General features: G+C 41.7%; 1 protein-coding gene across 1 annotated transcript in view; it reads right to left on the minus strand.

The window, feature by feature from the left end:
* Positions 1-3,178: 3,178 nt before the first annotated feature.
* The window catches only part of Smu1 (SMU1 DNA replication regulator and spliceosomal factor), a 39,649-nt gene continuing 20,826 nt past the window's right edge, over positions 3,179-22,001 (minus strand). Inside the window, exons 4-12 of the mRNA XM_045142087.1 lie at positions 19,273-19,383; positions 18,095-18,223; positions 14,956-15,075; positions 12,003-12,119; positions 10,836-10,963; positions 9,661-9,787; positions 6,939-7,106; positions 4,546-4,698; positions 3,179-3,686 (exon numbers count right to left, since the gene is read on the minus strand). Coding sequence (XP_044998022.1) covers positions 3,588-3,686; positions 4,546-4,698; positions 6,939-7,106; positions 9,661-9,787; positions 10,836-10,963; positions 12,003-12,119; positions 14,956-15,075; positions 18,095-18,223; positions 19,273-19,383 — 1,152 coding nt within the window. The 3' untranslated portion in view covers positions 3,179-3,587. The remainder of the gene's footprint in view (positions 3,687-4,545; positions 4,699-6,938; positions 7,107-9,660; positions 9,788-10,835; positions 10,964-12,002; positions 12,120-14,955; positions 15,076-18,094; positions 18,224-19,272; positions 19,384-22,001) is intronic.

A 22,001-nucleotide genomic window follows, 5' to 3' on the forward strand; every position in this document is an offset into this window, starting at 1 on the left:
TGACTCTACAGTAGCCCAGGCATAGAGCAATCCTAGTGCTGAGATTAAAGTCATGCTGGCATATCTAGGAAAAAAAAAAAAAATTAGTGAAAGGAAAAATTGGTGAATAAGGCCTCTAGCCACTGAAATCAAACTACAGAACTAGGCTGGGTGTGGTGGCTCGCACCTTTAATCCCAGCATTTGGGAGACAGAAGTAGAGGGACTGCTGTGAGTTCAAGGCCACCCAGAGACTACAGAGTGAATTGCAGGTCAGCCTAGGCTAGAGTGAGACCCTACCTCGGAAAGCCAAACAATAAAACATAAAAATAGGGCTGGAGAGATGGCTTAGTGGTTAAGCGCTTGCCTGTGAAGCCTAAGGACCCTGGTTCCAGGCTCCATTCCCCAGGACCCACGTTAGCCAGATGCACAAGGGGGAGCATGCATCTGGAGTTCGTTTGCAGTGGCTGGAGGCCCTGGTGTGCCCATTCTCTCTCTCTGCCTCTTTCTGTCACTCTCAAATAAATTAATCAATTTTAAAAAATTAAAAAATAAAAAAATAAATCTACAATTTTGGGGAGGGAAGGAGTTTTCAAGGTAGAGTCTCACTACAAACAAACAAACAAAACTATAGACCGGTGCACCACTTTGTGCGCATAGTCTTAGATGGGACCTAGAGAGTCCAACATGGGTCCTTAGATTTGCAAGCAAGAACATTAACCACTAAGCCTAGCAAAATGTTTTTTAATTTTGCATCTACCTATTAAAACTAATGTATTATTCTGATGAGGGGCACGAACTGACTTCCAATATAGGCCTCCGCCTCTTCTCCCAAGAAAATCAATTTCTCCAGCACTGAACTTCCTGGCAGGGCATGTAGTAGTTCCTGGAGGCTACCACTTCTTAGATGCCCATTTTGTTTAGGATAATCATCATGTTATACAGGCTGGCCTCAAACTCATTAAACTCCTGATTCTTCTGCCTTTACTTACCATTTACATTTAACTTGTGTATTTTCCCTACTACAAGGCAAAAATTAGCATTTTGTTTGTTTTTCAAGGTAGGGTTTCACTTTAGCTCAGGCTGAACTGGAATTCACTCTAGTCTCAGTGTGGCCTTGAACTCACAGGGATCCTCCTACCTCTGCCTCCCCAGGGCTGGGGTCAAAGGTGTGCGCCAACACTCAAGGCTAAAATTAGCATTTTTAAAATAATAATTTATTTACTTGAGAGAATATAAGTATAGGCATGCCAGGCCTCTTGCTATTTCTCCTGGCTTTACATGGGTAGTGGGGAATTGGACATGGGCCACCAGGTTTTGCAAGCAAACTTTTTCTTTTAATATATATTTGAGAAAGAAGCAGAGAGAATTGGTGCATCAGGGCCTCCAGGCAGTGCAAATGAACTCCAAACACATGTGTCATCTTGTACATCTAGCTTACATGGGTGATGGGCAATTGAACCTAGGTCCTTAGGCTTTACAAGCAAGTGCCTTAACCACAGAGTCTCTCCAGCCCAGAAATTAGCATTTTTGAACCACAAACAAGTGGTGCCACAAATAAGTATTCCATAGAAACATGCAAATGTGTGCTCACTAGAAGCTTGGCCATCATAAGCTGTGGCACAAACTGCATTTCACAACTGGCAGCTAATGAGGTCAAGGACAAAATCAAAAACCCAAGTTCTTGGGCTGGGGAGACGGTTCAGCAGTTAAGAGGCACTTGCTTGCAAAGCCTGCCAGCCTGGGTTGATCCAAGTTTGATTCCCCAGTTCCCATTAAATCTGCATGTGCAAAGGGTACATATGTCTGGAGTTCTTTTGCAATGCTAAGAGGCTCTGACACACCCACTCATTCATATTCTCTCTGCTTGCAAATGTTTTTAAATATTTTACTGATTTGAGAGAGAGAGAGAGGGAGAAGAAAAGAGAGAGAGGGAGAAGAAAAGAGAGAGAGAGAATGGACATGCCAGGGCCTGTAGCTACTGCAAACAAACTCTAGACACATTCGCCCCCTTGTGCATCTGGCTTGCATGGGTCCTGGGAATCGAAACAGGGTCCTTAGGTTTCACAGGCAAATGCCTTAAATCCTAAACCATTTCCCCAGCCCACAATTTTTTTTTTTTTAAAGCCTAGTTCTTCAATGTTTTTCTAAAGAATTATATTTTTTTCTTTTTTCGAGGTAGGGCCTAACCCAGGCTGACCTGGAATGCACTATGTAATCTCAAATTGGCCTTAAACTCACGGGGATTGTACCTCTGCCTCCCAAGTGCTAGGACTAAAGGTGTGCGGCACCATACCAGGCTAAAGAACTGTATTTTAAGGGTAGAGATCCAACCTGGTGTTAAGAGCATTTGCCTAGCATGCACAACCCTGGGCTAAATCCCCAGTACTAAAAAATATATGAATCCTACACTAATAGCTAACATTTTTAAAACATCAAAAATGGGGCTGGAGAAATGGCTTGGTGATTAAGATGCTTGCCTGAAAAGCCTAAAGACCCAGGTCCAATTCCCCAGGACCCACGTAAATCAGACGCACAAAGGGGCACACACATCTGGAGTTCATTAGCAGCAGCTGGAAGCCCTGGCGTGCCCCCCCCCTCTCTCTCTCTCTGCATATTTCTCTCTCTCCCAAATAAATTAAAAAAAAAAAAAAAAAAAAAGGCCTGTGCCAAGCTGGGCATGGTGGTGCACATCTTTAATCCCAGCACTCAGGAGGCAGAGGTAGGAGGATTGCCATGAGTTCGAGGCCACCCTGAGACTCCATAGTGAATTCCAGGTCAACCTGAGCTAGAGTGAGACCCTACCTCAAAAAACCAAGCAAAAAAGGAAAAAAAAAGAAAAACCCTGTGCTACTACACCCAAAAATGGGGCTGGAGGGATGGCTCAGCAATTAAAGGCACTTGCTTGCAAAGTCTGCTAGCCCAGGTTCGATTCCCAAGCACCCATGTATCTGCAGTTTGTGTATAGTTTGCAGGAGGTCCTGTAGCACCTATGCTCTCCCTCCCTCTTGCAAATAAATATCATAAAATAGTATCTCACTAAAAAATGCACATATATCACTAGGTCTCTCTCATGTCAATCTATATCCTACAATCCCAGTAAATGACATGCTGCTGAACTTGAGATTCAGGAATAAGTCTCCTCTTCACTTGATTTTTAGGTAAATAAGCTAACTAGATGAGCACTTATTTAGTCTCCAAAAAGATGCACTATAAAGTTTATTAAACTCTTAAAAACAAAACAAAAAACCCACAGCTACTAGGATAGTGACTTATTTACATATTTGATGGAGAGGCATGTTTTAATCAGCATTCAAATAATCAGAAGAGTAATTTTTTTTCTAGAAATACCAATAGTTCAAATCTCCAGGTAGAAGATTAATGAAAACATTAAGTGAAAGTCCCTGTTTAAAGCAGATTAACTAATACTTTAAAAATATTTTTTTTAATGGTAACTGCTACCTAAACATGAATTTTGACAAAATTATGCTTGTGACTAATTTAGACAGTGTGTTTGCTTAGAAAGGCTGGCCTAAAGGAGGAAAAAAAGTAGCACATGAGTATGTCTTCATTTAAGTACATGCTTGCTAGCTGGTTTTTAAAAAGTTGATTAGGGTTTCCAAAGCTTTAGGAGTCCATCTTCACTGTAGGTAGCAATGAGGTTCTGATGAGGGTGATGTGCAATACCAATCACATCTTTCTCGTGAACCTGGAACAGAACAGACAAAGTGTAGTTAATGTGCAAATTACTCCAGAGACTTCCAGAGCTGGGTGGAGAGGAAGAGATCTTGAGAAGCTACATATTCCAGATGGTACAGCTAAAAGATACAGGAGGGCTATCCAGGTTATACCTCATTGTGAAATAATGTACTTTGCCCACAGAGCCATCCCCTAGCCCTGAGAAATAATCTTTTCTTGTGTTAAGCCGCTGAGATCTGTGGACTACAGCAGCTGGCAATAATTACTCCTTGTGCAGACTAATATCACTTAATCATTTTGAAAGGATAATGTGCAAATAATTTGTCTTCAGAAGGATATGGAGAAAAGTATCTGTCACTCTCCCAGCACCATGAGGAAGATCTAGCTAATCATCTCCTTAGCTAGGCAAGTATGTGTTCTTCCTTTTGTGCTTTGAGTATTTCATCTGACCTGAAATTGAATTGTACTGTAGTACACATATGCCTGAATTGTGTGTGTGTGTGTGTGTGTGTGTATCACAATCTTGTGCAGACCCTTAATTTTATTTAGTGGTAAAATGACTTAATTACAGTTTTGTATTTGTGTGCATGTGTCTGTAGATGCCAAGGTCTCTTGCCACTGTAAACAAACATCTAACACTTGTACCACTTTTTGCATCTGGCTTTCAGGGGTGGTTTGGCAATTGAACCCAGTCCAGCAGGTTTTGCAAGCAAATTCCTCAAACCACTGAGCCATCTTCTCAGTCCTATTATAGCTTTTATACTGTGGTTCACATGATAAGAGGCAGTCCGAATACATATGTACTTCAGAATTCAGAAACACACAGGTATTAACACGATTCTTTTCAGGTGACCTTAAGTAATACTCACAGTCAAAGTTCTCTCCAGCTTGCCAGTGACTGTGCTGAAACAGTACAGCACAAAGTCCTCCCCCACACAGTAGATCCATTCACCACGGGGAGAGAGGGCACAGCAAACAAAGTCACCACCTTCTCTTTTACCAGAACTGAAGCTTCTGACGATCTAGAGCACACCAAATCCCAAAACAAAAACAAAGCATCAGACTTGCAGCAGTAAACTATGAGACAAAGTGGTTTCAGTGCTTCAGGCAAATGACTAAACTACCACTGCCACTGAGCTATTCCCACACCCAACATTTTAAAAACTGACATTTTTGAGCCAGCCACGGTGGTACACGCCTTTAATCCCAGCACTTGGGAAGCAAAGGTAGGAGGATTGCTGTGAGTTTGAGGCCACCCTGAGACTACATAGTGAATTCCAGATTGGCCTGGAATAGAGCGAGACCCTACCTCAAAAAACAAAAACATATCCTAAGGACAGGGCCACACCATCATACCTCAAAAGGGCCCTGACTGAAACTAAGGAAAATTGGCGAAACAAGCAAGGGAGCTGTTTTCCTGATGAACCGGATACCAGCACAAGGGGGAAGGAGGCCAACACAGAGCAAAATCAATGCCTACCAAATCAGAGAGCCAGAGCCCCAGAGGCCCCCAACACCTCATCACTGAAGCAGACCAAAAATGAACCCAACATGGCTCAGGGAAATTTTGCGGAAGAGCGGGCAGAAAGAATGTCAGAGCCACATGTTGGTCATGATATATATATATATATCATATGATATATATAAAATAAAAATATATATATATATATATATATATATATATATATAAAATAAAAAAAAAACCCTGACACTTTTACATCAACTTTACAATTTAGTTACTATTTCCAATTCCATTCATTACATGCTAAATCTTCTTGCCTAGAAAGTATTAGATTGTCAGTGACAGACATCTGACATTTATACATGTGAGTCATCAATTCTGCTCTTCAGTTTTCTGACCATGTTTCCATGAGGCAAATTTATTACCACACACACAATTTTCTAAATCAGCATTCTACTAATCTTCAATGTTTTCTGATATTCACTAGTTTACTCTCTGTAACAGATGTGATTTCCATCCTCTGTAGAATGGAACTGTCTCTAAGACGTAGGCTTGCTTTATTGTACATTAAAATCACCAACAAACTGAAAGAGATCCATCTCAAAAGGTGAAAAAGAGCCCGACATGGTGGTGTTCACCTATACCTCCAGGATGTGAGAAGCTGAGGAGGGGACTGAAAGTTCAATGCCATTCTGGGCTACATGGTGAGGTGCAGCTGCTATCCTCCTATTAAGTGTTTCACTTCAGCTTTTACAGTAGATGTCCCAAAATAATCCATACCACACTTTACCTTCCTAACAGAGATTGCTGCTATTTTTTTTTAATATATATTTTTTAATTTTTTGTTTATTTTTATTTGAGAGTGACAGACAGAGAGAGAAAGAGGCAAAGAGAGAGAGAGGAGAGTGGGCGCGCCAGGGCTTCCAGCCACTGCAAACGAACTCCAGACGCGTACACCTCCTTGTGCACCTGGCTAACGTGGGTCCTGGGGAATGGAGCCTTGAACCGGGGTCCTTAGGCTTCACAGGCAAGTGCTTAACCGCTAAGCCATCTCTCCAGCCCGATTGCTGCTATTTTTAAATCTTCAGATAAGCCAAGTGTGGTAGCGCACACCTTTTATGCCAGCACTTCAGAGGCAGAGGTAGGAGTCTCACCATGAGTTTGAGGCCAGCCTGAGACTACACAGTGAATTCTGGGTCAGCCTGGGTTAGAGTGAAACCCTACTTCCAAAAAAAAAAAAAAAAAAAACAAAACAAAACAAAATAAAAAAAAAACTTCAGTTAAGTTTTAAAGGAGACTAAAGATCAGAGCACATGTCTATAATCCCAACACACAAGAGGCTAAGACAGGAGGATCACTGAGTTTGCGGACATACTAGGTATACAACTACATCTTATCTCACAATAAAAGATCAAAAGATGGATCAGCCAGGCGTGGTGGTACCTTTAATCACAGCACTTGAGAGGCAGAAGTAGGAAGATCACACAGAGTTCAAGGCCACTCTGAGACTACATAGTGAGTTCCAGGTCAGCCTGAGTTATACAGTGAGACTCTATCTAAAAACACCAAAAGAATAAAAATAAAAGTAAAAGATCAGATGAAGGATGAAAAAAGTGTATGACATACAAACATTCTGGAAAAAGGAGGCAAATTCTGACACACCAGATGTTTTTTAGAGCTTTAATTTGAATACGTGTCTAAAAATAAGTAAAGCTTTACAGTTTATAGAGTAGTAAGCCCTTATTTAGTTCTTGGGAGGGCTAGAACCTGGTCAGTATAAAACACTTTCTCAGCACTCACCTGTCCCTGCATGTTCATGATGACCACTGTGTTTGATCTATTGCACACCACAAAGTGCTCTGGGTTTTTAGGAAGTAGAATCACACTGTTGACCGTAATGTCAGTCCCTGCGGTGCTGCCTAGAGATTTAAATGTGTTTGAACATTCTGTGGTCTTCATATTCCAGATCTATCGAACAAAAAAATTAAATATTAAAAATTCTGCAGAGCATACAAATTTCTAAAGTTTAGGGCCTTAAAAAATCAGTAAATAGGATGCTAAAACAGAGTAAAACTGATTGAAAGATTTTTTTTTTTCTTAAATTTACAACCAAATAACCAACATTGCATAATAAACATTCCATCTGTTAGTAGTTACCTGGCATAAACAAAATGAAAATCACAGGCTAAACAATAAAGCCCTTTAAGATCTATGATGTTTTCTTATTCATTCTTCCTTATATAAAAGAGCTAACCATTTCCAGGCATGGTGGCACACACCTTTAATCCCAGCACTGGCACTTGGGACGCAGAGGTAGGAGGATCGCTGTGAGCTTGAGGCCACCCTGAGACGACATAGTTAATTCCAGGTCAGCCTGGGTCATAGTGAGACCCTATCTCAAAAAAAAGGAGGGGGGGGGCTGAAGAGATGGCTTAGCAGTTAAGTACTTCCCTGTGAAGCTTAAGGACCCCGGTTCAAGGGTCGATTCCCCAGGACCCACATTAGCCAGATGCACAAGGAGGGGCATGCATCTGGAGTTCTTTTGCAGTGATTGGAAGCCCTGGCGTGCCCATTCTCTCTCTCTCTGTCGCTCTCAAATAAGTAAAAAATTTTTAAAAATCTTTGAAATTAGCTGAGTCAACACTGCTATTTATTTATTAAATTATTATTATTATTGTTTCTTTTGTTTTGCAAGTAGGAACCCACCCTAGCCCAGGCTGACCTGGAATTCACTATGTAGTTTCAAGGTGGCCTCGAACTCAGCGATCCTCCTACCTCTGCCTCCTAAATGCTGGGATTAAAGGCATGCGCTGCCACACCCAGCTGACACTATTTTATAAACAACCAGAAATTGGCATGGTACACCCACACATAATCCCAGTGCTCAGGAAGCTGAGGATGGAGAGCTCAAGGTCAGCCTGGACTACACAGCAAGACCCTGTCGCAAATAAAACAAAAAGCTAGGTGTGATGAAACACTCTATAATCCCAGCACTCAGGAGGCCAAGGCAGGAAAAGCACTAGTTTGAAGAACAATAAATTCTAGAACAGCCTGGGTGAAAACCTTGTTTCCAAAAAGAAGGGGAAAAATACCTAAAGCCTGGACATCAAAACCACATGGTTTAGAATCTTATCTTGAACATTTCTGATTTGGTAGAGCAAAAGCATGGACTTAGGGTCTCACTCTAGCATAGGCTGACCTCAAACTCAAAATGATCCTTCTACCTCAGCCTCCCCAGTCATGGGAGTATAGGTGCAAGCCACCAACCCCAGCTAGCATCAGCATTTTTATTTTTTAAGTTCCACAAATACTTCCAATATACAGCTTATATTAAACATGACTAAACAGAAATCAGTATTAGAACACAAACAAAGAGCTACAAGGCAGAAGCCATTCAGCCATTTGGATTATCTCTGGCTTTGTTGTTGTTACTTGGTGTTTCAAGGTAGGGTCTCGCTGTAGCCCAAGCTGGCCTGGAATTCACTATCTAGTCTCAGGCTGACTTAGAACTCATGGCAATCCTCCTACTTCTGCTCAGGCTGACCTAGAACTCACTACATAGTCTCAGGGTAGCCTCAAAATCACAGTGATCCTCCTACCTCTGCCTCCCAAGTGCTGGGAGTAAAGGCATGCACCACCACACCCAGTCTTAACTAAATTAAAAAATATTTTATTATTTATGTATTTATTTAATAGAGAAAGAGGGAGCAAGAGAGAAAGAATGGGCCTCTAGCCACTACAAACAACTCCAGATGTGTGTGTACCCTTGTGCATCTGGCTAACATGGGTCCTGAGGAATCACACCTGGGTCCTTTGGCTTTGCAGGCAAACACCTTAACTGCTAAGCCATCCCTTCATCCCCTAAAATTTTTAAGGTACTGAAAATCCATTACTTTCAGATGAGACCTAAAGGCAGGGAAGTACCTGAAAATGTTCTTAACTTCTCAGCTCTTTATTCATTTTATTTATTTATTTATTTTTGCAGAGGTGTGAGGGAAAGGTTTGCTATGCAATATTTACAGCAAAATAGATTTAATCATTCTTTATATCTGTGAATGAAAGAACACTAAGTTTAGAACTCTTTACCCTTCCCCTCTTTTTTTGTTCTTTTTAAAAAATATTTTATATTTTTATTCTTATATTTATATATTTGACAGAGAGAGACAATAGGTGCACCATGGCCTCCATCCACTGTAGACAAACTCCAGACACATGTGTCACCTTGTGCATCTGACCTATGTGGCTGGGGAATTGAACCTGGTCCTTTGGCTTTGCAAGCAAGAACCTTAACCACTAAGCCACCTCTCTATCCCTTCCCCTCTTTATCTACACATGACAAAGCTTATTTGGATTGTATAAACCAATAGTGATTACCTACAGAATGTTACTTTTGTCTTAGACTCCACTGTTATGTCCTACCTAGTAAAACAATTATTCCACCACAGTCATCACCATTGCCACCACTGAAACCACTTCAAAAGGCAAAAGTCAAACATCCCAAAAAGACCAGGGAATACTTAACCTTTACAGTGCCATCAGAGGATGCACTAATAATGTAATGTCCATCTTGTGTAAATGTTGCTTCATTAACAAAGGAGGAATGACCACGGAATTCTTTCAGTGTTTTCCCCGATTTTAAACCATGAATTCTATCAAATAAAAGCAAATTAAAGAACAATTACTATTCACTATACTACTTGGGGGTCCAAGGGTTTCAATGAGTTTAGATGATTAGACATTTGGGTAATATGAAGTGAATGAAGAGGACTACTCTACTGTGCAAGTAGCACAACTTTCATGTATCAAACAAACAAAACCAAAATAGCCAGGCGTGGTGGCACACAGGCTCGGGAGGCAGAGATAGGGTTTCTGTGAGTTCAAAACCACCCTGAAACCACTTATAGTGGTACATGCCTTTAATCCCAGCACTTAAGAGGCAGAGGTAGGATCACTGTGAGTTTGAGACCACCCTGAGAATACACAGTGAATTCCAGGTCAGCCTGGGCTAGAATGAGACCCTACATTGCGGTGGGGGTAGGGGGAACCAACTAAATAAACTGCATAGTAAAAGAAAATGTTAATAATATAAGCTCTGTATAGGGCTGGATCCCTAAAACAGTAGCTCCCGGGCATGTATCCATAACAAGTCCTTTAAGGTGATCATGAACAACGTGACTCCAAACAATTTTTTAAAGATAATCCACACTTTGAGAAGCATTAAACACTGCTGAATGCCCTTTCAAATCTCTTCTAGATAGAAACTGACATGAGCAGGAGAACAGCACTGTGTCATTTAACTTTGAAGAAATGAGGCTTCATATACCTTTACTCTCCTTATCACACCATTTGGTAAAAGCACAGTCACTAATACTTTCTCCCTCTGGGGTCTATTTATCTATTTATTTATTTATTTATTTATTTATTTATTTATTTATTTATTGAGAGGGAGGAAGGGAGGGAGGAAGGAAGGAAATGAAGAAGCAGATAGAAAAAGAATGATCACACCAGTGTCTCTAGACACTGCCAATGAACTCCAGAAGCATGAGCCACCTTGTGCATCTGGCTTATGTGGATACTGGGGAATCAAGCCTGGGTCCTTGGCATTTGCAGGCAAGCACCTTAACTGCTAAGCCATCTCTCCAGCCTGTGGAGTCTCCTGTTATCAAATCTAAGTAAGGACAGTTTTGGGATCCTTACCTTATTGTCTGATCAAAAGAGGCACTCAGGATCTGACTGCTATCCTTAGAAAAGCTTAGGCAAGTGACACCTTTACTGTGCGCCCTTTCAAATCTTCTTAAACACTGTCCACTCTGAATCTTCCAAACCTTGATAAAGAAAATAAAACTCAGCCGGGTGTGGTGGCGCATGCCTTTAATCCCAGCACTTGGGAGGCAGAGGTAGGAGGATTTCCATGAGTTCGAGGTCACCCTGAGACTCCATAGTGAATTCAAGGTCAGCCTGGGCTAGAGTGAGACCCTACCTCGAAAAACCAAAAAAAAAAAAAAAAAAAAAAAAAAAAAGAAAAGAAAACTTTTAAGTAATTCTCCAGTATGGTTCAAGAGTCAGGCAATACACAATGTTCACTAATGTATCAAAGCAGCATTAAAAATGCATGCCAGCCAGGCTTGGTGACACACACCTTTAATCCCAGCACTAGGAAGGCCAGACGAACAGGATCGCTGTGAGTTCGAGGACAGCCTGAGACTACATAGTGAATTCCAGGTCAGACTGAGAAAAACTGATTCCTGAGGACAAGCTCCCCTTTGACTGCAGGGTCAAGAAGCTGTTATATTGCAGCCACTGAAGGGTACAGGCTTTCTCTTTGGGGATTACAGGAAAGCATTTTTATTTGTTTATTTGTTTTGTTTTTTGAGGTAGGGTTTCACTCTTATCCCAGGTTGACCTGGAATTTACTACATAGTCTCAGGGTGGCCTCAAACTCATGGCCATCCTCCTAGCTCTGCCTCCCCAGTGCTGGGACTAAAGGCAATGTACCACCACACATAGCTTTAAAAAACAGTTTTTGGTAAAAACAAAAAACTTTTAATGTTTAACAAAAAAATTTAAACAAGAACACGTAAGCCAGGCATGATGGCGAACACTTTTAATCCCAGCACTGGGGAGGCAGAGGAAGGATCACAGAGAGTTCAAGGCCACTCTGAGACTGTATAGTGAATTCCAGGTCAGCCTGAGCTAGAGCAAGTCCCTACCTTGAAAAACCAAAAGAGAACAAGTAAAGTGATCAGCATGAGGTTGGTGCTCAATACACAGCAGCTATCATGCTGGATACCATGTGTACAACATTACTCCATTATAAAACTTGTGAAATGTTTATATACAAGAGTTCAAGTCACTCCTCCATACCTTGATTTTTCCATCTTGTGCCCCAGTTGCTAACATTTCAGTATCTCTGCTAAAACACATGCAGAGGACAGCATCATCCATCATCATGAAGTTATCCTGGGCCTGGTACTTAAGATCCTAAAGTAAAGGATAATTATTAGCAGTTATCGAAATAATACGAAAACCAAAGTCCCAGTGGCTGGAGCACTCTAGGAACTCACTAACAGCAGAGCAATGGGATATGCAGCCTCTAAACCTCCAAAGCAAACAGTAATGGCATACAGACATGCTGCTCATGAGCCACTGATAGTGCTGGGACTAAGCAAGTATACACAGTTCAAACTAACAGGGCAAAAATGGTCAGTATAATCCAGGAATGGTTTGCTAAGCAAAATGTCTCTATAGTTTCATGTTTTCCCCCTCCCCCCCTCTTGATTTTTCAAGGTAGGGTCTCACTCTAGCCCAGGCTGACCTGGAATTCACTATGTGGTCTCAGGGTAGCCACAAACTCACAGCAATCCTCCTACCTCTGCCTCACGAGTGCTGGGATTAAAGGTGTGCACCACCACTCCTGGCCATGTTTTCCATCTTTAATAAATCTCGATTTACTTATTTAGGAGAATGATTAAGAATCATTACATCATTAGTTCTTTTCAAATTGTCAGCTACTGAAAAATCTACTCCTGAACCTGAAGACATGGCTTACCAGTTAAGGCCTTTGCCTACAAAGCCAAAGGATCCGGGTTCGATCCCCCAGGACCTACATTAGCCAGATGCACATCATAGTAGGAGGAAAAGATGACAACATCAAAATGCAAGACAGACTGGTTGAGCGGGGGAGGGGATATGATGGAGAGTGGAGTTTCAAAGGGGAAATTGGGGGGAGGGAAGGAATTACCATGGAATATTGTTTACAATTATGGAAGGTGTCAATAAAAACAAACAAACAAACAAACAAACATTTTTCAGGCTGGGGGTGGTGGCACACACCTTTAATCCCAGCACTCAGGAGGCAGAGGTAGGAGGACCACTCTTGAGTTTGAGCCCAGCATGAGACTACATAGTGAATTCCTAGTCAGTCTGAGCTAAAATGAGACCCTACCTCCCTCAAAAACCATGTTTCAAGCCAGGCATGATGGCACACACCTTTAAACCCACCACTTGGGAGGCAGAGGTAGGAGGATCACTCTGAGTTTGAGGCCAGCATGAGACTACATAGTGAATTCCAAGTCAGCCTGGGCTGGAATAAGACCCTACCTTGAAAATAAAAATTTTCAATTTTTATAGAAATCAACAAAATGCAGATAACAAAAGCCCTGCCTTGATTAATAATCTCAGAATTTAACTAAAGACTTGTTTGTAGGGCCAGAGGGATGGCTTAGGGTTGAGGCGTTTGCCTGCAAAGCCAAAGGACCAAGGTTCAATTCCCCAGGACCCATGTTAGCCAGATGCACAAGGGGCACACGCATCTGGAGTTCATTTGCAGTAGCTGGAGGCCCTGATGCGCCCATTCTCTCTCTCTCTTTCTCTGTCAAATAAATAAATAAATAAACACAGAGATGAGTTTTTAAATCATAACATGTCAGTTAATAAAGATCTTCAAATATTCTTCTACTGGGCTGGAGAAATGGCTCAGCAGTTATGGCATTTGCCTGCGAAACCAAAGGACCCAGGTTCAATTTCCCAGGACCCATGTAAGCCAGGTACACAAGGGGCACATGCATCTGGAGTTTATTTGCAGTGGCTAGAGGCCCTGGCATGCCCATTCTCTCTGATTGCAAATAAATTAAGTAATTTAAAAAATTCTTCCACTAAATAATTTGATACATTTAAATATTTTGGCCTGGCCTCAAGCTGTGCTCCCTGTGGGCGCTCTCCCTTAACTGGTGCCTCAGGGCTGCCAGGTGAGGGCGCAGATCCAGGTTTTGGGGTTGCTGTGCCCATGACCATCTTTGTGTGGAGAAGAGATTTGGAGGCCAGGTATTAGACAAAGATCATCTACTCGTTCTCATTTAGGAACAATGGAAGATAGCCAATTTAATTGTCTTGGGAACTCCTATTTTAGAAATGACTGGCAAAACCAAAGCAATATTGAAGTACATGGACCAGAAAGTTGATAATTCTTTCAAACAAAAATCAATTCAAAGAACACAATTATAAGAGCCAGGCATGGTGGTGCACGCCTGCTATCCCAGCACTCAGGAGGCAGTCGTAGGAAGATCCATGAGTTAGAGGCCACTCTGAGACTACATAGTGAATCCCAGGTTAGCCTGGGCTAGCGTGAGACCATTCTACCTTGAAAAAAATAACCACAACTCTCATATTCCCTCAGACATTCCATGACGGCAAGAAGTTCTATGAAATCATGAATATTTGTCTTCAGTGATGACTCAAACTATGAACAATTTCAAGGAATATGTATTGTTGAGAAAACTGATTGTCATGACTGTTGAAAAGCCTTCTGAATAGGTAATTCATAAACTACATGTGAATACTCACCATGGACTGAAACCTTACTGTAAACACATGGACCATAATAGTTTTTATGAAGATCTTAGGGTACACCAGAAAATTCATACTAATAGGAAAATGGAAGCAGATTTAGAGGAGTTGGAGAGATTACTCCTCTTCAAAGAAAGGATAGTGAGACGCCTGTGTGGTGTTTTGAGTCAGGTGTCCCACATAAACTTAAGATATTCTGAATGCTAGGTTCCCAGATGATGGAGATTTGGGAATTAATGCCTTCTGGAGGCAGTGTATTGCTGGGGGCAGGCTTATGGGTGACATAGCCAGTGTCCCCTTGTCAGTGTTTGCCACACTCTCCTGTTGCTACCGTACACCGTATGTTGGCCAGGGGGTGATGTCCACCCTATGTTCATGCCATCATTGAGCTTCCCCTCGAGCCTGTAAACCAAAACAAACCTCTTTTTCCCCCAAAATTAATTAATTAATTTAATTTAACCAAATACTTTACCTTCCTGATTTTTCCAGTAGTAAAGTTCCATACTTCAATGAATCCATCAACAGATCCAGTGACCAAATACTGACCATCTGGAGAAAATCGAGCACACTCCACATGTGATTTCTGACCAAACTGTTTCAAATGAAATAATGAAACATATAAATTTTTACAACAACCTTAAACAATTTTCATCTTAACCTCTTGAGAAACCCGGCCTTACATATAATCACAGGTGGCCCATATTATGGAAAGTGGAAGTGTTTCTATACCTGGACACAGAGAGGTGGTGGATATTATCTCCAACCAGTTTTATTTATTTATTTTCATTTTTCAAGGCAAGGTTTCACTCTAGCCCAGGCTGACCTGGAATTCACTCTGTAGTCTCAGGGTGGCCACAAACTCATGGTGATCCTCCTACCTCTGCTTCCCAATTGCTCGGATTAAAGGTGTGCACCACCACACCCATCCAGTTTTACTTTTGATATGTGTAGTGTGTATGTTTATGTGAATGTGTGTAAGTGCAGGTACACACAGGCCACTGCGTACATGTGGAGGTCAGAGGACGACATCCGGATGTTAGCCCTCTCCTTCCTCCTCCTTTGAAGCAATGTTTTACATACGTTGCCACTGCTTTTTCACCAGAGTAACTGGATCCCAGCTTCTAGCAGATTTTCCCTTCTCACTAACAGAAGAGTCTACAAACACCTGCCTACAGTGTCAGGCTATTTATGTGGGGTCAGGTTCTGAACTCATACACTCACGTTTGTTTGATAAGTGCTTTATCCATTGAGCCATTTCATCAGCCTCTCTGGGCACTTTTATGTGTAGGTGCTCAGTTGAAGATAGGTTTTAACTATTAGACTGATAAATCTAGGCTGATCCTCCCACCTGAACCTCGCAAATGCTGGGATTACAAGCATGTGTCACCACACCCAGCTGAAATAATGGTTTTAACATGGGATTTAAAAGACATAAGCCAGGCTGGTGAAATGACCTAGTGGTTAAGGCATTTGCCTATGAAGTGTAAGAACTCATGTTCAGCCAGGCATTGTGGCACACGCCTATAATCACAGCACTCTGGAAGCAGAGGTAGGAGGACCGCCGTGAGTTCAAGGCCACCCTGAGACTACACAGTGAATTCCAGGTCAGATTGGACCAGAGTGAGACCCTACCTCGGGGGTGGGGGTGGGGGTGAACACTCATGTTCAAATGTCCAAGCCAGACACAAAAGTGACACAAGTGTGCAATGTTGCATATGTACACAAGGGGGCACACACATCTGCAGTTCATTCACAGAGGCTGAAAGGCCCTGGCATGCCCATTCTTTTTTTCTTTCTCTCTCTCACAAACAAAAAATTAAAAAACAAAAGTGTGTGTGTGTATATATGTAAGTACAATGATTGTGATAGGGAGGAAATATGATGGAGAACAGAATTTCAAAGGGGAAAGTGTGGGGGGAGGGAATTACCATGGGATTTTTTTATAATCATGGAAAATGCTAATAAAAATTTAAAAAAAAAGAAAAAAAAAAGAGATTGAGTCTTAGAATTTGAAACAATATGAACAGAGTAGGAACTGTTAAAGACAACGGGGACTTTTGAAGTTGGACAGAAAGTATTTTTTAATGTATATATATTTTTATTTGAGAGAGAGAGAGAGAAAGAGAATGGGTATGCCATGGTCTCTAGCCACTGCAAACGAACTGCAGATGCATGTTTCCCCTTGTGCATCTGGCTTATGTGGATCCTGGAGAGTTGAACTGGGATCCTTTGGCTTTGCAGGCAAATACTTTAACCACTAATCCATCTCTCCAGCCCAGACAGAAAATATTTTGATGACCGTGAGCCTGTTTGAACAAGGAGTGGAAGGTTATGACCTGCCAAGGCTCAGGGCACATTTCAGAAGAGGGGGTGGAAAGACTCTAAGAACCTTAGGGTGGGTAGAAATAGCCTGAGGCGCTGTATCCCCCCTCCCCCAGAAACTGACTAAGGCCTTTTGGTCCCCACAATGAATACCAATAGCCCCACCAAAGAAAATCCTTAGCAGAATTGGGGTGGGGATGAGGGTGTCTAAGAGTATAACCTGTTTATTACAAAAACAATAAATGATAAATTTTAAATGCCAAAAAAAAGTGTGTGGGGGAGAGGGAATTGCCATGGGATATTTTTTTATAATCATGGAAAATGCTAATAAAATTTTTTTTTAAAAGTTTAAAAGAAAAAAATAAAATAAAAACCAAAAACTAGGACCAATTAAACTTGACAAACTGTTTCCTTATTACGTGCATTCTAATCATTTACTCTAATCTGCTCTAATAATGGGAAAACTACAGGGCATAAGACAGATGGGAATAGGAATGCTTCAAAGAGTTAAGGAATAGAAAACATAGTTAAATCCATGAATTCAAGTACAGTACAAACTTAGAAACCTGTAATACAAAGGGATGCTAAAGTAGCAAACATACTTGTAATTCTGGGAATTGTAGAAATTACTTGATTGTGCTTTTTCCTGGTAAAGACTGCAGATAAAATTAAAAATATCTGAAGATATAGCTTAGTAGTACTATGTGTCTAATCCCCAGCATACATATGCACATGTGCATACACACACACACAGTAAAGTAAAATCATTTTCCTCAAATATCGCATAAGCCAGCTTTATAAACTATGACTGGCACTGTGCCTGAGGCACAACAGGCAAAAACAAAAACCTTAACACAAGCTGGGCATGGTGGCACATGCCTTTAATCCTAGCACTCGGAGGCAGAGATAGGTGGATCACTGTGAGTCTGAGACTACATAGTCAATTCCAGGTTAGCCTGAGCTGGAAAGCAAGACCCTGCTTTGAAAGAAAAAAAAAAAAGGTTCAGTTATCCCTAGGCTTGTCAAGAGTTAACCACTCTTGTAAATGTAGGCTTCTTGTGAGAAAGTGCAACAGAAGATGAGCTGGATGTCAAATATGTACCCATTTGGTTAGACATCTGAGCTATGCCACTGCCAGGCCACAGCAGCACCCCACTGAACACTAACAGAACTCTGAGTGATGTCAGAACTAGAGTTCTCCCTGTACCCAAGCTTCTGCCACAGGACCTAGCTAAGCCCATGAGTCTGAAGATATGGTTATCAACCGTTGAATGTCTAAAGGAGCCTACCTTAATATGCCTGCTTAGTTGTGTAGGAAACTTTTCTTCTTCCACATCTTTGACAGCTGCTTTGCCTCGGAACAAATCTATGGTCATACCAGGAGGAAGCAATCCCTGATGTTGCTGCCACTTCAGAGCCTATGAAAAATGAAAGTATAGTAATCTGTTCAGTTGCTTGTTAACTGATCACGATGACTCAGACAAAACCAAGCCTGAAGCAATGAGGTTCAGAGGAAACTAAGCTTTCCAGTTGTCAACATCTTTGGCATCAAATACAACACAATCTATACTTCTTTGTCTCCAAAAACAGAGGGTTCTCACAGAAGACTCTGAAAGCCAAAAGTCTATCTACCCCACCCTATTTTCCTTATAGGTATATCTCTTTTATTATGAACAAAATTCAGAAATAGAAATTTCACCTTACAAACAGCCACTATCAACACTTTATTTTTGTCAATGTTTTATATAATTCCTTTTAATATTTTACAACCCTTATATGATGAATTTAATGGCTCTATGAGTAATTATACTGTACATAAATTTTATATTCTCAGTTGGGTGTGGTTATGCATGCCTTTAACCCCAACACTTGAGAGGCAGAGATAGAAGAATCACCATGAGTTCAAGGCCACCGTGAGACTATATAGTGAGTTCAGGTCAGCTTGGGCTAGAGTGAAATCATACCTCGAAAAACCAGGTTTGCCTCAACAAAGAAATGTGTGTATCTTGTCAGGCATGGTGGTGCAAAAAAATGAGAAAAAAAATGAGAGCTTATGGGCACACCAGGGGCTCTTGCCACTCCAAATGACCTCCAGATGCATGTGCCATTTTGTTCACCTGGCTTTATGTGGGTACTGGGAAATATAAGTTGGCACAATTCCAACTCCATAACCTATTCATTGCACAGGTATGGTGATCAACAGTACTCTCAAAGATATCAAGACAGGAGGACAAATTCTATGATAACCCAATTTCTAAATGACACTAGAACTTATGCTCTGAATGACTAAATTGCTTCTTCCAAGAAAGAGGAAGGGTGGCAAGGCACAGCAGCTGATAAAAATCAGCTTTGTAGTTAGGCTGCAGTTTTTCAGCAGTCTTGCTTCTTCAGCTTAGACAGGTAACTTATATGCAGGAAATAATGCCAGGAGTTAAGGGTAATTGCAGTTCTACCGTCATTTAATTACCTGTCCCAGCAATGCCATGAGACGAGATGGAGGCACCACACTGACTTCCCCAGCTAATGCCTGGGCAATTGCTGCTCTTCTTTTCTCTTTACTACTTCCATCTGGGTATGCCTGAAAAGAAAAGGAGGTGGCATCAGTTGGAAGAAACAGAAAAATATGAATGTGCTTATTTAAAATAAAGAACAAACAAAACATTCAGAGAGGAAAGTACCCAGTTAAACAAGGAATAAGTAAATCAATTTAGGTGTTTATTTGTTTGTTTGAGGCATGGCCTCACTTCAGCCCAGGCTGACCTAAAATTCACTCTGTAGTCCAGACTGGCCTCAAACTCCTAACAACCCTACCACCTCAGCTTCCTGATTGTTGTGATTAAAGGTGTGAGAGCCAACTGGGCCTTTAATTTCAGCACTCGGGAGGCAGAGGTAGAGGACTGCCATGAGTTCAAGACCATCCTAAACTAGAGTGAGACACTAACTCGAAAAAAAAAAAAAAAAAGTGAGCTCGCAATTTAGTTTTGAGATAGGGTCTCACACTAGCTCAGAATGACCTGGAATTCACTTTATATTCTCAGAGTGGTCGGTCATCAATCTTCCTACCTTTGCCTCCCAAGTGCTGGGATTAAAGGCATGTGCTACCATGCAAATAATTATTTTAAAAAAAGGCCAGGAGGGCTGCCAAGAGTTTAAGGGCCCCCTGACATTACATGGTTGTGGTGGTTTGAGTCAGGTGGCCCCCATAAACATACGTTCTGAATGCTAGGTTCCCAGCTGATGGAGATTTGGGAATTAACACCTCCAGGAGACAAGTGTTATTGTTGGAGGTGGGCTTATGGGTGTTACAGCCAGTTTCCCCTTGCCAGTGTCTGGTACACTCTCCTGTTGCTATGGTCCACTTTATGTTGGCCATGGGATGATGTCCACCCTCTGCTCATGCCATTGTTTTCCCTGCCATCATGGAGCTTCCCCACCAAGCCTCTAAGCCAAAATAAACCTCTTTTTCCCACAAGCTGCTCTTGGTTGGGTGATTTCCATCAGCAATGCAAACCTGACTGGAACAGTAAAGTGGTATCAAGGAGTGGAATTGCTGCTAGACACATGACTATGTGGCTTTGGCCTTTTGGAGCTGATTTTCAAGAAGAATGTGGAAGGATTTGAAACCTTGGCCTAACAGATGCCTTGCAGTGCTATAAGTACAGCTTAATGGACTATTGTGGTCAGAGATGAAAGACCTGAATGCAGTAAGAACTATGGACTATGAGGTTTGGCTTATGAGGGTGAGAAAGCGCTTTGCTTGGACTGGGCTAGAAGCAGTTTGTATGAGAGGCTTGCTGTTATGCCTGTGTCCTGAGAACTTGTATAGGATTGCTTTGCATAGAAATGGACTGGTGTGAGCAGAGGGATATGGCACAGAAAAAAATGAAATCTTTGGGCCTAAACCACTGCCCATTCACCCAAAAGTTGTTTAAGAGATTACAACCTTTGAGATTGGGCCAGCGGACCTGCACTGGGGCAACAGAAAGAATGTAGAGTTTTTTGGAGGGGCCTGAATGCTTAAGTAGTGTCCTGTTCTTCAAAATCTGCTTTATTCCACCACCCCCCCACACCTTGATTAACAAAATGGCACCCTAGCTGGTATTGTGGAGTATAAGAAATGCAGGAAAGAGAGAATCATTGGGTTTGCAACATGGCCATGTGTTTTGGAAATGGCTAAGGGCAGTGAAGCAGGTTTGCTAGATGCCTGCATGGAGACCCCATGGGACCATGAGGATGAACCATGGGTTGCAGTGGAGACCCAGTGGAGATGTTAGGACCACGAGATGGCTGCTAAGGAAAGCTGCCAGCCCCGATGAAGTTTCCCAGGACCATGAGTAACCTAGCTGAAGGGGCAGAACGGGGAATGCCAGACACTTGTTGCTGGTTAGAATTATCAGACTTGGAGAGTTGTCACTGGCTAGAGTTGTTGGACTTAAAGCTACAGAGTTTGATGTTTGCTCTGGTTGTTCTAACTCTTGTATTGGTTGAATATTTCTTTGCTATGCCCAATGCCATCTTTTGCAGTGTATTTATTCTGTGCCGTTATGGCTTTTGGGGAGAATTTTGCTATTAGGGCTCAGTTAAAAGACCTTGGATTATGGGGATGTTTGAACATCACTGGGATTGATAAAAACTATGGGGACTTTTAAAAGTTAGACTGAATATATTGCATTTTGTGTCCTGTATAGTTATCAGTTTATGGGGGGCCGGGGATAGAATTTGGTGGTTTGATTCAGGTGTCCCCATAAACCTAAGTGTTCTGAATACTAGGTTCCCAGCTGATAAGAGATTTGAGAACTAACATATTCTGGAGAGGGAGTGTATTGTTGGAGGTGGGTTTAAGGGTGTTATTGCCAGTTTCCCCTTGCCAGTGTTGGGCACACTCTCCTGTTCCTGTTGTCCACCTTATGTTGGCCAGGGGGTGATGTCCACCCTCTCTGCTCATGCCATCATTTTCCCTGTCATCATGGAGCTTCCCCATCGAGTCTGTAAGACAAAATAAACCTTTTTGCCACAAGCTGCTCTTGGTTGGACGATTTCTATCAGCAATGCAAACTTGACTGCAACAACAGTGAATTCCAGATCAGCCTGGGCTATGGCAAGACCCTCCCACAAAAAGCTAAAAGGGAAAAAAAAAAAATAAAGCCAGAGATGTGCTTCTACCTTTTAAAAGATTTGCAGAGCCAAAGATTCATT

Source organism: Jaculus jaculus, chromosome 1 (assembly GCF_020740685.1).
Source record: "Jaculus jaculus isolate mJacJac1 chromosome 1, mJacJac1.mat.Y.cur, whole genome shotgun sequence".
NCBI lineage: Eukaryota > Metazoa > Chordata > Mammalia > Rodentia > Dipodidae > Jaculus > Jaculus jaculus.